A 15,165-nucleotide genomic window follows, 5' to 3' on the forward strand; every position below is an offset into this window, starting at 1 on the left:
TTTGCTTATTCCGAGAGCCTGCCCCCTCCTCTGCTAACGGTCTGCAGGACTGTGCTCACTGAGCTGTGCTAACATTTAATGTGAGTTTCTGCATGGTCGGTGCAGCTGGCAGCACACTTTAAGTCCTTGTAGTGGCGGGGGACCTGCTGACATGCTGCTCGGGCACGGAGGCATCTTGTCTCCTCTCTGCATCCTCCTCTTCCCCGCAGGAAGTTTTCCCCCTGCCCTGAGAAACCTTGAGCTCACCCAGGTCCTGCTCTGGAGCCGTCAGCTGTGGCACCTGCGATTTTTACAGTCTTTGGGTTTTACATTTCTGCTTCCAGAATCCTGGGAAGATGAAAAAGTCGTGCTAATTAATCTCGTTGCGGAAGCACCGGGTTTCAAGGGGAGGAGAGCAGTTGGCTGCGTACATTTCAGGGAAATGGAAGTGGGGAAAGTAGGAAAGATGAATACCTGTTGAGATCCAACTTCCAAGCACCTACCAGTGACTTTGTGAGTCCCTCCTCATCCAGCAGTAACTGGTACACGAATGGAACATGAAAGGTACATGAATGGCCTAAGTATGTCTTCTGCTCCCTCTTCTTTTATGGAGGAGACTACAGCAAGGCTCATCCATCTTTCATGCCGCTCTGTGGAAAGCCCTGCTGAAGAACTAAGTCTGACTGAAATGCCGTGTTGCCATGTTCCCACCACAGATGGCAGTCCTTACAGCCTTCCCGTTGTGAATTTGGCATTTGCTGATGTCAGTAAATTATAGCAGCAAAAAGGCAAGACCTTTAGATCCATCAGAGTGAGGCAAGGAAGCATCTGGCATGAGGCACCCTGACCCATATGGCCGGGACATGTGCAGATGGGGCTTTTTGCCTGCCCCTCCTTTTCCCTAAAGGCCAGAGCATGGCTAGCAGAGCTGGCTGAAGGCACTTCAGGTAGAGGGGAGTGCTCCTCACAAGACGTTCTTTTAACCTTAATTGTACTTTTTATGTTGGAGGGGCAAGAAGCGAAAATGAAATAACTGCATGGTTGGCAGGGAGGGCTGGCAGCATAGCTTGGTGTTCCCAAGGCTGCTTTTCATCATGCTGTTCACACAACCATGAATGGGGAGAAAGATATCGTCCTCCTTCAAAGGAATGAACTAGCAGCTTGTGGGGACACTGGCGAGGGGCCTTTAGGAGCGCTTTGCTTAGCCCCAGCAGCACAGCGCGCACAGGCGTGCTATTGCTGCAGAGCTGCAGATGGAGCAGAGCGCACAGCCAGCCCTTGTCTTCAGGCTTCCTGCTGCAAGGAGCAGCTGTGGGGAGCAGGGGCAGAGCTGGGAGCACGCAGCTGAGCACAGAGTGGTGTCGGTGCCCACAGGGATGTAAAGCGGGGAGCCTGAGCGCGGGGTGGGATAATAACTGAACGGCAGGGGCTGACAGCAGGACAGTGGTGTGGGATGCTGGAGATTATCTATAAAAGAGCAGCACATACACTTTGGGGGTGGCAGATTATCCCAGGGGCTTGGGAACTCGTGAATCCTCTCTGTGGTGTGAGATTCCTTCCTGGAGCGAGCGATGCTCTTTAGGATACTAATACAAGGCCCTGGTTTGTGGCAGCCGCCTGTATTTAATGATCTGCGAAGGCTTTGTTATGAACACAGGTGCTCAGTGGCAGACAACGAAGCATGGAAACCCCCCCACCTTTAACAAGCTTGTTAGCCTGGGCCCTGCACCCAGGGTGCTTCTGAAGCCTGCATCAGGATGCCTGGAGGCACGCAGCGCATCCAGAAGCCAGCCCTTCACTTAGCAGCAGCAAGCAGCTGGGGCTCAGGCAAAATCTAAGTAAGATCTGTAGTGGGTGGGGAAGTCCTTTCTGAATCATATCAGAGCCTTGGCTTGCTTGGTGCCAGTGTGCAGAAACCTGTAAGTGCCACATGCCTGAGTGCCAGCGGGGCCTTATCATTAGCACTGGCAAGTAACTCGAGTGGGAAACATGGCGCCGGGCTGCATGTTTCATGAGATTGTAAGCAAGAAGCTGTCTTCCAACACCCTCAGTCATTAGTTACAATAATCAGGAGCAAATTATTTTATCAGGAAATGAATGTTCTTCAGCATTGACATGCATGATAGCCACGTTCTTGTCTAGGTTTACCTCTGCAGCAGCCCTGGGATGGCAGGACCCCAATACGTGTGGTTTGATGCAGATAAACCCTGGTGACCTTTTTCTTTAAAAAGGGCCGCTGTGCCAGCACTTTGAAGTATTTGGGGGTATTTTTTATGTCTTTTTGGAGTTCTTTGAAAACTGTTCTGCATACTGCTTCTTCCTGGAGTCATTTAGGAAGCAACATCTAGGGCAGACCTCCCAGATGGTACCTGCTGGAGCCCTGGTGAGGCTGCCTTGATTTCCCAAACCAGTGCCATAAGGTGTCCTCTAGCTCCAAGGCAGTGGGACTGCCAGGTTTCCTCATTAAACCATTCAGGAAAAATGCAGTGTTAAAGTAGGATACTCAGGTGGCAGAGCTAGTTCTCATTTGCAGCATCTTACTCTCGACGAAGCACAGTTAGATGTTGATCTTGCAGTCCCTTTCTCCAGCCTGTTCCTTGCCCACGTGGCTGGGTTGGAGGTAAAGAGACCTGAGGGAGCTGATGGTCCTTGCTATCTCCGTCACCCGTAGGCCTTTCGGAACTATCCCAGGTACTGGCAGGCATGCTGATGGTTCAGAGTTCGCGTGAAATTGGCTCTCATTACAGAGGTTGGCTGTCTTTTTCCAGCACAGAGGTTTTGGAACCTCTTTTTTTTCCACAGCACTGGATCTGCCTGATGCTACAGCTCAAATGATGCTTGCAGAACAAAGTGGAGTTTGCAGCTTGTCGCACACAGCCCCCATCTGTGCCGTTTTGTGCACTCTAAGAAATTAGGTATCTTGCTTGTCTCAAACGAGGCACCAAAATAAGTGTCTGTTTTTTTTTCCTTTTGATCTCCTGAACACCTGCATCTGTCAGATGGGTACTGCACCACCCCCTCCTCAGAGATGCTTGGAGAAGATTCAGCTCAGCCCTGTGTGTTCAGCCCTCAGACGCTGTCGTGACAGGCGGCGTTGAAAAGCTCATGAGGAAATTAATAATTCTGCCTCTGAGCGCCAGGCTTGAGCAACGTGCAGGAAATGAGGCATGAGACCACACGCTGAACAATGAGGAGAGAACAAGGTAGCGAATAGCTGCTGGGTTGAGGAAGCATCATCCATCGCATGCACTGGCAGAGGTCAGAGTCCTTGTCTTTGGATACTGGGCTTGGAAGAAAAACTGCACTGCAAAGCATTTACAGAAGGAGGGCAAATTAAGGATGCTGTGTCAGCCCTGAATTTGGCATTTCCTGACTGGTGAGTGCTTGACTTTGCAGCTAATCTTTCCACGCTGTTTTTGGCATGTAATTATGAGTAGACCTAATCAGTGCTTGTCAGACACCTGGAATAGGAGGCAGGTGCAGGCAGGAGATCCTCAGTGTCAGGGGCTGAGAGTGCTCCAGCCAGCCTTTGTGCCTCTGCAAGCGGGTCAACAGATCTGACCGGCTCCTTCCTCTTCCAGCTGCTCTCCTCTTAGCCAGCCTGGAAGCGCCTGCGAGGGGAAAGAGGGGCAGGACAATCGGCAGCCTGAAAGAGGACACCTTGGGCATAAGTGTGCATGAATGTACTTGGTGTCTTGCATAAAGCTGGGGAGCTCAGCCAGTCCTCCAGCCTCTGTACAGCCCCGTCTATTGTCCTGGCTCCTATGGGAATGTGAAATTGCAGAGGATAGAGCTTTAATATACATGTATCTTTAAAAACAATAAAGTTCAACCTCTTTTTTGTTCCCCCAGCAAGCACATTTACATTGTTGGAATGCGATTCCAACAGCACTGTGCTGCTGGAGCATCTTATGTCACTCTGATCTGCGAAGTGCCTGGGGCCTGGCAGTGGTTTGGTGTGTCTTTCCAAAGGAGCAAGCGGGAAGGGGAATGCCAAGGGCCCACAAAGAAACTAGATTAAAGCCTAGTTGCTGCATTGTGCTGTACAGCTGGAAAAGATTTGTTTGGTTAATAACAGAGGAGCCAGCCCAGCCAAGAGTTTAAACCAGTACCTTTACGCAGCATGTGCATCTCTGGGCTTGTCTCCCACTGAAATGGGTTCTGAGCTGTGTTCTCAGGCAAAGGGCAGTGGCTGAATTAAGTCAGTGTTTTCAGAAGGGTTTCAGGAGATTCAGGGTCAGGTGCCAAGACTGAGGTGTCCTCAGCCTGCTCAGCTTTTCCAGGAGTGCAATGCCTTTGAAAGTCAGACCTCCAATTAGGGACCCAGAATCGTACCTAATACCTCCTACCGCTTCATTTTTCCCCCTCCTGCAAGGCAGCAAGACTGGTCTGCGTTGGCAGAGGGCAACACATGGTAACTGTGTGCTCACTTACAGCTGTGTTGATAAAGAGAAAGCAGGGACCTACACAGCCCTTCTTTGTTCTTTCTGAAAACGGTACTGGACTAGTCATGGTGATTCAAGCGCAGAGGAGAGGAAAACTCAGGGTCCTGAGCCTCAGTGTTGCTGTGGAGCACTGCTGTAGAGTGGGTAACATTAACGATGCCCTCCAGCCACGTTACATGGCCAGGGCTATGTGCAGCATTCTTCAGCGTGACAGGGCCTGGGAGCACTTTGTCCATCCCTACTACCAAACGTACATCATCACAGAGATGGGGCTTTTTACAGGAGCTGGATGCTCTTAGGATAATTTTGCAAGCACAAAGCCCATTTCTCTCCCTCGTAGAGGAGCTTTTTACAGCTCATACAGGGGCCAAAAGCTGCCTTTGGTAGAAACTCCAAGAGTTTTTAGGAACACAAAGAGGATCACACAACTGCTAGCTCTGCTCTGAAAGCTTTGCCCATGGGAGAAACAAATGTGAAGTTTAATTATTATGTCGATAGGAATCTCCCATATTACAGAAATTGTCTTTCCTCCCTGTCTAGCCTTGTGCTTTCTTTCCTTTTTTCTCTCTAGCTTGCTGATGCACAAGGCTTCCTTTTTTTTCCTGTAAGAAGGAACAACTGAGTAATTGAAATGGAACACTAGTGAGGATTTTTTTTTTTAATCTGAAAGTTGGCATTAATTAGTCAGGTCGGGTGTAATTAGCTTCCTCATCTGTCACTGCCTCTCCCCAGCTTGTCAATGACTATTTCCTATCCTGGAATTCAGCAAAAAAAGAGCTGTTTGGTGGGAGCTGCATGGCTGTTTTGCCTGGTTGGGGTGCAGGTGAGTGACAATAAAAAAAATCCTCAGGGCTCGTGGGGTCTGAGCTGGATCCCACTTTCTGCAGTCAGGAGCAAAACTCTGACCCTTCACTTTTGCTGTGTGCCAGGCTCAAAGGAGTTATAATTATTCCTACCCCCAGTCACATCTCTGCAGTGCTGCTGTGGCCTTGAGGAGGCAAAACAAGTCATCAGCTGGGTGCTGGCATTATTAGCCCCTCCATAAAGCTGCGTGTTTGTGCCAATGGATGGTGTGAGTGTCTTCATGGCTGCGTGTCTCTTCACCATGGTGGCTTTTCAGAACTCGCATCTTCAGCTCAGGCTTTGTAGGTGTCCTGGGAGGATGTTAAAACTGCCCAGAAGGCTAAATGGGAAAGGAGGAGGGATTTTTGTGTACTGTACTACAGACTCCTCCTTCCCTATCTCTCCTGAATCCCCCTCCTACCCTCCTTCTCCATCTCCATTAGTTTCCTACAAGGTCTCCCCGAGCTCAGCGGTGCTGCTGAGCCAGCAGCTCGCCTGCCTCTCCCTCTTCCCTTCCCCTCCCCATCCCTAAGGGGTTCTTGGCTGGCTGAATGAGCCAGGCAGCACGGACAAAGATGCCATGCTCTGAGGTGGGTGAGCTGAACCCGAGCTGTGCAGGCCCAGCTCTGCCAGAGGGATGCAGGCTCTGTGGTTCCTTGAGATGTGTCCCCTTTGCAGCACGCTCCGTGTAGGCAGCTCTACAGACCCTGCTGGTCAACTTCACCCACACCCTGGCAGCACAGGGAAGGGAAAAAAGCCACATCTACCCCAAGTCGGGTGTCCTGGGGAGACCTGCCTGTTGCCTTACCCCGTTTCACTCCGTGAATGTGTCCCACGTGCGCAGCCTGCCCACACAGCTCGGCCGTGCAGGAGGCAGCAGCGGCTGCAGGCTGTGTGGGCAGGCCCGCGAGGCGAGGGGAAGAGAGAAATCGTGATGGAGGAGGGAGGCAGATTCTCAGCAGCTTGAGAGAGGCTGGAGGGGCAGAGAAGGAGCAGCCGGCTGATCGGGGAGCCTGGGGCTATGGCTGCACTTCAGCTCTGAAAGGTCTCCTTGAGACCTTTGTGGGTTAACTCAGCAGTTGTTCAACAGCTGCTGCCGGGCTTCCCCTGCAGCCCCTGAGCTCTCCCTGCTTGAGAAGCTGGTTCAGGCTCCGTTTTTCACTGGGACTGCACACTTACTCACTGATTTTATGCTCCTTGTGGAAAATCCTGAAGGCAGCAGGACACCAGGACAGGGTCCCTGCCATGGGGCACCCCATGGTGACCACAGCTGGGGCTGTTGCTTCTTGCCTGGACCAGAGCTGTCCATAAGACAGTGTTGTAGGGTCCTGCCAGCTCTCACTTTGTGTGGTGTATCTCAGGAAGCAGAGGGTAATTGTGAGGCAGAACCTGCAACGGAGCGGGTGGTGGAGGTTTCCAGTTAATGTTCTTATGTATTAACTACTCTGCCCAGTTTCGTTTAACTTCCTCTGACTTCACAGGAGCTATGCTTGTAGCAGCACCTTAAATACAAGTCAGCAACCCTCTTCACAGGAGGATCTGCCACCCTACAGAGCCGTGGCTGTTGCAGACCAGGTGTGAGCCTCTTTGCTTAGGATGGGAGCCCAGCAAACCTGAACGCCTACCCCAACAGGCTGAATGGGTGCCTCTTCTGCAAAGAAATGGATCCAGGATTTGTAGGAGTGCTCTTCTCATTTTCTGACCTGGAGCAGGCTCAGCTTGCTCAGGAGTGAGACACGGCTTTGCTTAGAGCAGCAGGATTGGGTCCACTCTGCAAATCCTGGAAGTGGAAAAGTAAACGGGCCATGCTTCAGTGCTGGGAGCCCCTGGGTAGTATGGGAGGTGGCGGAGGGAAAACAGGCCAGCCTCCAAGTAAAATTCAAGCAGAGAAAATGCATTTCACTCCCATGCTGGCCAATTTCAGGGTTTATCTCCCCCGCCAATTCAGCTTGCTGTGGTTTTGGGTTGGATCAGCTTTCATCCTGACCCAGGCAGGATCTGACGAAGGCGGTAAAGCCGGCTGAGTCCCAGGGGCAATGCGAAGCGAGCTGTGTCTGGCTTTGCAGCCAAATCATATGGTAAACCCTTCAGAAAAGAGTTCAGAGCTGCCGTGGAAGTAGGGCAGGAGGCACACACCTGCTTCCCCCACACGCAGGGGGAGGCTGCCACCCTCACAGCCCAGTGGGGCCCAGGGGCCTCCCTCCCTGCCTCCTCCCTGCCCTCGTCCTCCCGCCTGCACCACGTCTGGATCCGTCCAGAGCCCTGACTTGGGCCTGATGTGAGAGCAAATGATCCCGGGGCTTTTCCAGCATTTGCTGTGCTGGGGTTTACATCAGAGTTTGTGCACGGTCGTGAGCTAGGGGATGGCATGCCTTGGCCTTCATGTATTGTGGGGCCCTGCTGTTATAAGGCAGATTTTGTGACTGCCGTGAGAGTGGAGGGGAGAGCCAGGGGGAGATGCCTGAGGTCTGATCCTCTTCCTTGAATTGAGGATTTAGATTTTGGTTAAAAAAGATGATGGCATGATGCTTTTTTCTACCAACTTATTACTATCTCAGTCTCTCTTGCTTCCCTTTCTTGTCACATGCAGGCTCTTCTGTTTCAGGATTACAATCTTCTTCCTCCTTCTCCTCAGTAGCTCAATAAATGGGAAATGATTCTGGCCCTCTACCTCTCTTTCTTTCTAAAAAGTGACTACATTTGCTTGATCGCAGTGACTCCCTTCTCTTGAAGGGGAGCCCAGGCCCATGGGGAAAGAGCAGCTGGGTGGAGTGGGCATTACCACACAAGCACAGCACCCAGCCCAGTGGGACAGGCGAGGTGACCCATCTGCGCTGCTGGAGTCAGGAGCTGGAGCTTGGCTGTCTTTTTGTGTGTGCTGAGGGCCTGGCTGCAAAGCCCAGAGGTGCAGGATGGCCCCCGAGCTGGGGCTGGCACCAGGCTGGGGCCTCGGACGGTGGGTGACATTGCTGCCCTCCACTGCTTTGTCGGAGCTGCAGGGATTGTGGCAGCTCTGCAGGGAGAGCACAGGAGTTCTCGGAGTTTGGAAGAGAAGGCAGGACTGCAGTCACGAACAGCTGGGAGGGGATTTACATGCAGGCAAAGGGACTTGGGAAAGCCTCCTCTCTGTCATGATGCAAGTGAGGCTCTCTATAACAACAGCGGTGCGCCCTGGTGCACGTGCCCATGAAGTCAATGCAGCTGCACACCAGGAGCCATCCTGGGCAGCATTGTTCGTGGGCTCTTGGCTCATGCAGTGATGCATGGCTGTTCAGGGAAACCTTGGGATGCTTCCTGGCTGTTCAAGATTGTGCATCCTGAATACTAAAGAAATCTTAATGGAGCCTAAAGCCAGCCAGCTTCCTTCTAACCGTTACAGAGACCCAAAAAGATGCCCTTCTGCTTTGTTCTTGCTGTGTGACAGCCCTCTGTGTGAAGGGGTAAACAGCACAGCAGAGTTTTGTGAGCTGCCCTCTCCTCACCCTAATTCTTCACCTCCTGAGGATGTGGAGATCTGGCAGAAGAAGGACTGTGGCCATCTGCCATCAGTGGTGCCCATCTGTTTTCACACTGCGAGGCTGCAGAGCAGGAGGAGGATTCAGCCCAGGCTTACACGTGCCCGCCCGCACAGCTCCCTGCAGCCTGGCCGAGGTGAGTGAGGCAGCAGCAGGAGCCTGGCCCACGGCGAGGGGACAGGGAGAGTCCCTGCTGTCCTGCTGCCAGGAAGGGCGTGATGTCCTGAGACAATCCCAGCTGCAGATTAAAGCCACTGATGAGTATCTGCGCTTTCCTTGGCGTGGGCAGGAACGCGGAGACCAGACCTCAAAGGTTTTCCCACAGTGCTGGGAGCGTTCTGCCCAGCCTGCCAGCACGGATGCTCTCCAGGCCAGAGTAAATCCCGTGGGAGCTGCTGCGGTCAGTGTACAAAGCCACAGGTTTCACCCGGGCTGACCAGAGCCAGAGGGATTGCTGTGACCCTTGTCACATCCCTCTTCTGCCAGGGAGCTTTTCTGTCCCCTTGCTTGGCCTCTTGGCCCAAATTCTGGTAGCCCCCAGGTCTTCTGGGGACCTAGAATTAAGGGGCATTGGCAATTCATCTTCCTGCAGATAGAAGTCCTGTTAAAATAGAAACAGTGGCTAGGAATGAAGCTCCTAAATTGCTTCTGGCCTGTGTGTAGATTGCTCGCAGCTATCAGGGTCAAGCCATGAATTGAACGTGTTCATTCGGGAGAGGGGGCTGCAGGCTTTGCTGATGGAGCCATAAAGGCAGCGACCTGTGCTGGTTGTGGAGCTGCTGGGCTTTGCTTCAGGGACCACCACCTGGGCTTCCCACCTGGGGGGCTCCCATGCGACAGCAAAGAGGGGCACGTGGAAAAGCCTGAGCCCTTAGCAAAGGAGAGCAACTCCCAGGCAGTCCCCCTTTCTTTCCTGCCCAAGTGTGCGCTGATCAGGGAAGGAGTTTGCTCCTTTTCCTGGGAACAGTGTCTGCTTTCGCATCCTGGTTGTTCTGTGGAAGCCAGGAAAACCCACTCCATAAACAATAGTTGTAAACAAAAGCAAGGGCTGAGATGCTCACGCAGCTGGGGAAGCACTCGAAGCACTCAGAAGGGTCACCCCGAGCACCAGAGGACTGCACTTGTCTCTGGGAAAGGCTAAGGACCTCTGTGGAAGATCCCTGCCCGATCCCAGGGTTGTTCAGCCCTTCCCCTTCCCATTCTGGAGGTGGATGGCCCTCCAGGGCAGGGTCACAGTCAGTGCTCTGTGGGAATCAGCATGTGCAAGTGCATGCATACGTGTGGGTCTGCAGGCATGGGTGCTCGGGGGCTCTGTGTGTGCATGCATGGGAAGATAAACACAGCTATAAATACCCTGGGGAAAATCTATTGTCAGTTTTAATGAGAGGAAGATAGGGTCTCTTGGATTTTCATCTGGTAGCTAATTAAGTGTTCCTGCTGCTGTGATCTGAGGCAGGGCTGCGCAGTGTACTGCAAATCCCCTGCTGTCTCCAGGCCTGGTGCTCCAGGAGTCTCCAGAGCACTTGGCTCTGTGACTGTGGTTTGAACTTCTCCCCTCTGTGGTTCCTGCCAGCAAGGTGTGGGTTACTCCATGAGGAGCCCGCTCTTTAAGTAAATGTAGATCTGCAGGGTCCAAAAGGAATCATGCATCGCTGTTGAGAGGGCTGGAGCGTGCCTCCCACCCTGGCTCCACCACCGAGACCCTTGGGTGACCGCTCTGCATCCCAGCTGTGCCTCGTGACACCCGCTGACTGCTTTTCTCTCCCGCTTTGTGCAGGCACTGGACATGGACACGGAGGATGACCCCTTGTTACAGGACTCCTGGCTAGATGAGGAAGATGAAGAGGTTGCCTTCAGCTCACGGAAGAGGCAGGAGGGTGCTCTGTTGTGTGGTAAAAGCCCGTGCAGAGCCAGGCCACTGCATGTCACGCTGCCGGCGACTGGCTTCTGGAATATTGTTGGCTGGATATTCACCAACCCGTACTGTGCTGGCTTCATCCTTTTCCTTGGCTGTGCCATCCCCGCTGTGCTTGCTGTTGTCATGTTCCTCCACTACCCAGCCCTGGACATCGACATCTCCTACAACGCCTTCGAGATCCGTAACCACGAGTCCTCCCAGCGCTTCGACGCGCTTGCCTTGGCCCTCAAGTCCCAGTTTGGGTCGTGGGGGAGGAACCGCCGGGACCTGGCTGACTTCACCTCTGAGACCCTGCAGAGGCTCATCTTTGAGCAGCTCCAACAGCTCCACCTCAACGCTTCCCACCTGGGGGGCGGTGCGCGGGCCAAGCGCAGCACCCCGCAAGGCAGGACTAGCCCCCCAAAACCCCGTGCCCACCTCAACCCGGGAAACCAAACTGCCCGAGCGGAGAGGGGCGCCCCACGCTGGGACTACTCGAACACTTACGTTAGTGCCAACACACAGACACACGCGCACTGGCGCATTGAGCTCATTTTTCTGGCTCGGGGGGATGCTGAGAACAACATCTTCACCACCGAGCGCCTGGTCACCATCCACGAGGTCGAGCGCAAGATCATGGACCACCCTCGCTTCCGGGAGTTCTGCTGGAAGCCCCATGAGGTCTTGAAGGACCTGCCCCTGGGCTCCTACTCCTACTGCTCCCCTCCCAGCTCCCTCATGACCTACTTCTTCCCCACTGAGAGAGGAGGGAAGATTTACTACGACGGCATGGGACAAGACCTTGCAGACATCCAAGGTGAGCTGAGTGCTGCGGGCAGGGGTTGGCACGTTTGAGGCACACATCTACAAGTTCAGGCAGTCACTTACAGGTGTGCAGCTAGGAGGGGTGGCTGCCTGGTGTGGAGAGGAAGATGCTGCCTTGTTGTGCCTTGAGGAATTGTCTGTTCTGTGCTGGGGCCCCTTTTCCACCCTTGCAGCAAAGCCCTTTCTGCAACACCAGCCATGAGTCGCACAAGCCCTGACAGGTGAGCAACAGGGACAAGTGCGGGGAGTTCTGCATTGTACAGACACCTTCCACTGGTCCTTGGCTCCTGCGAATGACTGTGATTCATTAGAAGCATGTCAGGCCTTGGACAGACAATAGGGATGAGCTTTCCTGCACTTTGGAGCAGATGAAAGAGGTTTGTGGGCTGCTCTGGAGCTTGAAAGGCAGCTTGTGAGTCACCCGCTGGAAAGGCTTCTATAAGGAGAAGAGGAGGAAGGCCCTGTTCCTCCTCCCATCCGTACCCTGCACGATGTCCCTCCAGCAGAGCAGAAGCTCTGTATGGTGAAGAGGTGAATCATGAGAAGTCTGTGGGTGAGATGTGGCTGTGGGATGAAGCCTCCATCTGTCTCCCCAGCGCGTGCTTTACATGATAGCTGTCCGGGAGCCACGCTGGGAGCAGGCAAAGGCTTAACTCCATCTGCTCCAGTGTTATAGCTCTGCTACTAAAGCAAGAAAGTGCCTGGTTTCTGAGTTCTTCTGGAATGAACTCAAGGGAACTTGGATTTTGGGGGCAGATAGGGAGTGTGTCTTACTGAGAACTGGCTGGCTCTGGTCTTTATGGTGTGCTTAAAGAAATGGAGTCTGCTCATTAGCTCCCTGGTCTTCCCCTGCCTGTGCAGGTGATCATCTTACCATAGTCAGTGACTTGCTGCTTGCTGGCCTGGTAACTCTTCATATGCATGCTGCTTGCCTGCCAGGAGTAGAGGTCAGCTCATGTGCTCATGTGCCTGCCTGCAGCACTGGGGAAATCAACTCGCCTGGGAGTCTGCTGAGCGGCAGTAAACAACGCACTTGCAATCACTTCTGTGTGATTTGGCTTATCAATATGCATAGGAACACAGAGTTCTCTCTGCCTTGAAAAGAGCTCAGAAACTTCTTATTGCCATGCCAAAGCCAAGACAATTGGTCACCACAAGTTGTATTGCATGGGATGGTACTGAGGGTATTGTTACAAGCATCTCTTTGAGGAGTGTGTGCTCATCTTGTCCCTGACTGTCAGATGGCAGGGCTAGCAGGTCACAGCAGAGCCATTTGTTTAGCTCTTGTGCTTCCCACTGTGATGTTTCAAATATTGGCCCAATATAAGAGAGCTAAGCACATTCTGCAGTGGGGGTGTTGATGGGGGTGTCGCATGCATTGCTGCCGTAGCTCAGATGCGTGCACGCAAGCTGTGGCTGAGATCGCAGTCAGGGAGAGATGTGTCCCTGAGGGGGATCTGCACACAGGCAGCATTGCAGGCAGAGTCACAAAGCAGCAGAGGAAGGTCAGTCTTTGCAAGCCAGCTTTTCCCAGCCCTCCTTGCTCCCTGCAAGGCAGCAGCAGTCAGCATCACTCTGAAAGACAAGATAACTCCCGGCTCGCCTTTGTCAGACTGTCCCTGTGCCTTGCCAGGTCACCTAAGCCTAACAGAAGTGGCACTTTTCTCCTGCAGGATCCTTGGAGCTGGCCATGACCCACCCCGAGTTCTACTGGTATGTAGACGAGGGCTTGTCTGCTGAGAACATGAAGAGCTCCCTGCTGCGGAGTGAAATCCTCTTTGGGGCGCCGCTGCCGAACTACTACTCGGTGGAGGATCGCTGGGAGGAGCAGCGCCGCAAGTTCCAGAGCTTTGTTGTCACCTACGTGGCCATGCTGGCCAAGCAGTCCACAAGGTGAGGGCAGGAAAAAACAGAGGTTGAGGAAGATGGTGCTTGCTATGGCACTAAAGGAGTGGCTGGAATAGATCCTGCAGGGTGTAAAAGGTTTACAAAAGGTTTATGGGAATGAACAGGTCTGATCAATTCTGATAACCCTGAAGCATCCAGCCTCACCTGGAAGGCTCCAGGCTCAGAAAGCTTGCCATGCCAGCTCAGACTGCTGGTCGGTTTCAAACAGTGGCCAGGGTGGAATGCTCCAGAGGAAGGAGAGAAAGGATCTTCAAAGTTGGGCTCTGGCACAATGCTGTGAATGAATGTGGGGGACATATGGCAGAAAACCACTCATATGCCTCCCTTTAATGTCACTTCCTATTGCAGCAGCATGCCAGAGACATCAGTTGAGACACTGATAGGAAGCCAACGACTGAATCCAGTGCCTGTCTTTCTGCTCAGTCCCTGTCTGGCATGGGGTCTGTTTGCTTCCATCTCACAAGTCCAATCCCACTGGCTCCAGCCAAGCTGCTGCTCTGCCTTCCTGGTCTGAGTTTGGCCCCAGCTGATGTGGTGCAAGGAGTGAAATGGCCCTTACTCAGGGCATCAGCCTGTGCGTCTGATTCTGCTTTTGCCCATGCCAGCAGAAATCCTTCCAGAAGCGTCCACTCTCTGCACAGAGGGATGAGGAGAGGAATGTAAGAGCAGAATCAGTTTCAGGAAGTGCAGACTTGTTTCAGCATCTGGTCTGTGTGGCTCTTGTCGAACAGAGCTTTGCTCAATGCTTGTGGAAGTGAAAAGGTAAAATAGATCAAAAGGAAAAGGTAGCCCAGTACCCAGAGAGCTGGGGGAAGGCGGTACAGCTTCTCAGTCCCCAGCTCTCTGCTGCTCTGAGTCTCAATAGGTCCCAGAATGAAGGGACACTGATCTTCAAAAGCAGAGTGAAGTGCAGTCAGCCCTTGTTAGCCCTGAAAACAAGCATCCACCGAGTGTTTGTTCTCAGCAATGGGCTGGCAGAGTGGGCTGCAGCTAGGAGAAGTCAAAAGGGAATTTGGGGCCAAGGCTCAGTTCTAAAGCTTGGATTCCTGGTAGTCTCCTATGGTGCACAGCTATTGTACTGCTTAAATTATCTTGGATTACTTCCGCTCAGAGTCTGCTTCCAGAAGCAGAGGCTGGTAAATCATATGGCTCCTGATAAGCTCTAACTCTGCCTGCATCCGTTGGTTATTACCTTTGTGCTTAATATAATAAGCAATGATTAGGATTCTAGATGGAATTGCCTTTTGAGGCTTCAGAAGCTGTTTGCTGACAGCAAGAAGTCCATTAGTGGCACAGACCCACCAGGCACTGGAGGAATTCTAAAAATATTGGACCTGCTCTTTTATTTTTCTCCCTTCTTGTGTGAACTTCACCTCCAGCAGCAATCTAGTTCAACCTGCTTTCACTGCTCTGAGTTCACTGCTTCCTCAGAGATCTGCCAAGTTTATTAGAGCAGTGACCTCCTTTGGCCCTGGGGGGGATGATGTGCATTGATAAATCCCCAGGCTCTGCTGCCTTTACACTCAACACTGCCTACTCTTTTCCCTTCGTATCTTCCCACCCAGCAAAGTCCAGGTGCTGTATGGAGGGACAGATTTGTTTGACTACGAAGTAAGGAGGACTTTCAACAATGACATGTTGCTGGCCTTCATCAGCAGCAGCTGCATAGCAGTCCTGGTCTACATCCTCACCTCCTGCTCAGGTAGGCTGCAGTCAGAGCTGCTCTGCTCTCACATGGAGCCAAATGTGCCGT

General features: G+C 52.7%; 1 protein-coding gene across 2 annotated transcripts in view; it reads left to right on the forward strand.

Moving 5' to 3' along the window:
• Nucleotides 1–3,238: 3,238 nt before the first annotated feature.
• The window catches only part of DISP3 (dispatched RND transporter family member 3), a 29,907-nt gene continuing 17,980 nt past the window's right edge, over nucleotides 3,239–15,165 (forward strand). For both annotated transcript variants that reach the window (XM_082776936.1, XM_082776937.1), the window contains exons 1-4: nucleotides 3,239–3,355; nucleotides 10,560–11,496; nucleotides 13,178–13,397; nucleotides 14,978–15,114. In XM_082776936.1, the coding sequence (XP_082633062.1) occupies nucleotides 10,569–11,496; nucleotides 13,178–13,397; nucleotides 14,978–15,114 (1,285 nt within the window). In that variant the 5' untranslated portion in view covers nucleotides 3,239–3,355; nucleotides 10,560–10,568. The remainder of the gene's footprint in view (nucleotides 3,356–10,559; nucleotides 11,497–13,177; nucleotides 13,398–14,977; nucleotides 15,115–15,165) is intronic.

Source organism: Aythya marila, assembly GCF_965140915.1.
Source record: "Aythya marila genome assembly, chromosome: 21".
Classification (NCBI taxonomy): Eukaryota; Metazoa; Chordata; class Aves; order Anseriformes; family Anatidae; genus Aythya; species Aythya marila.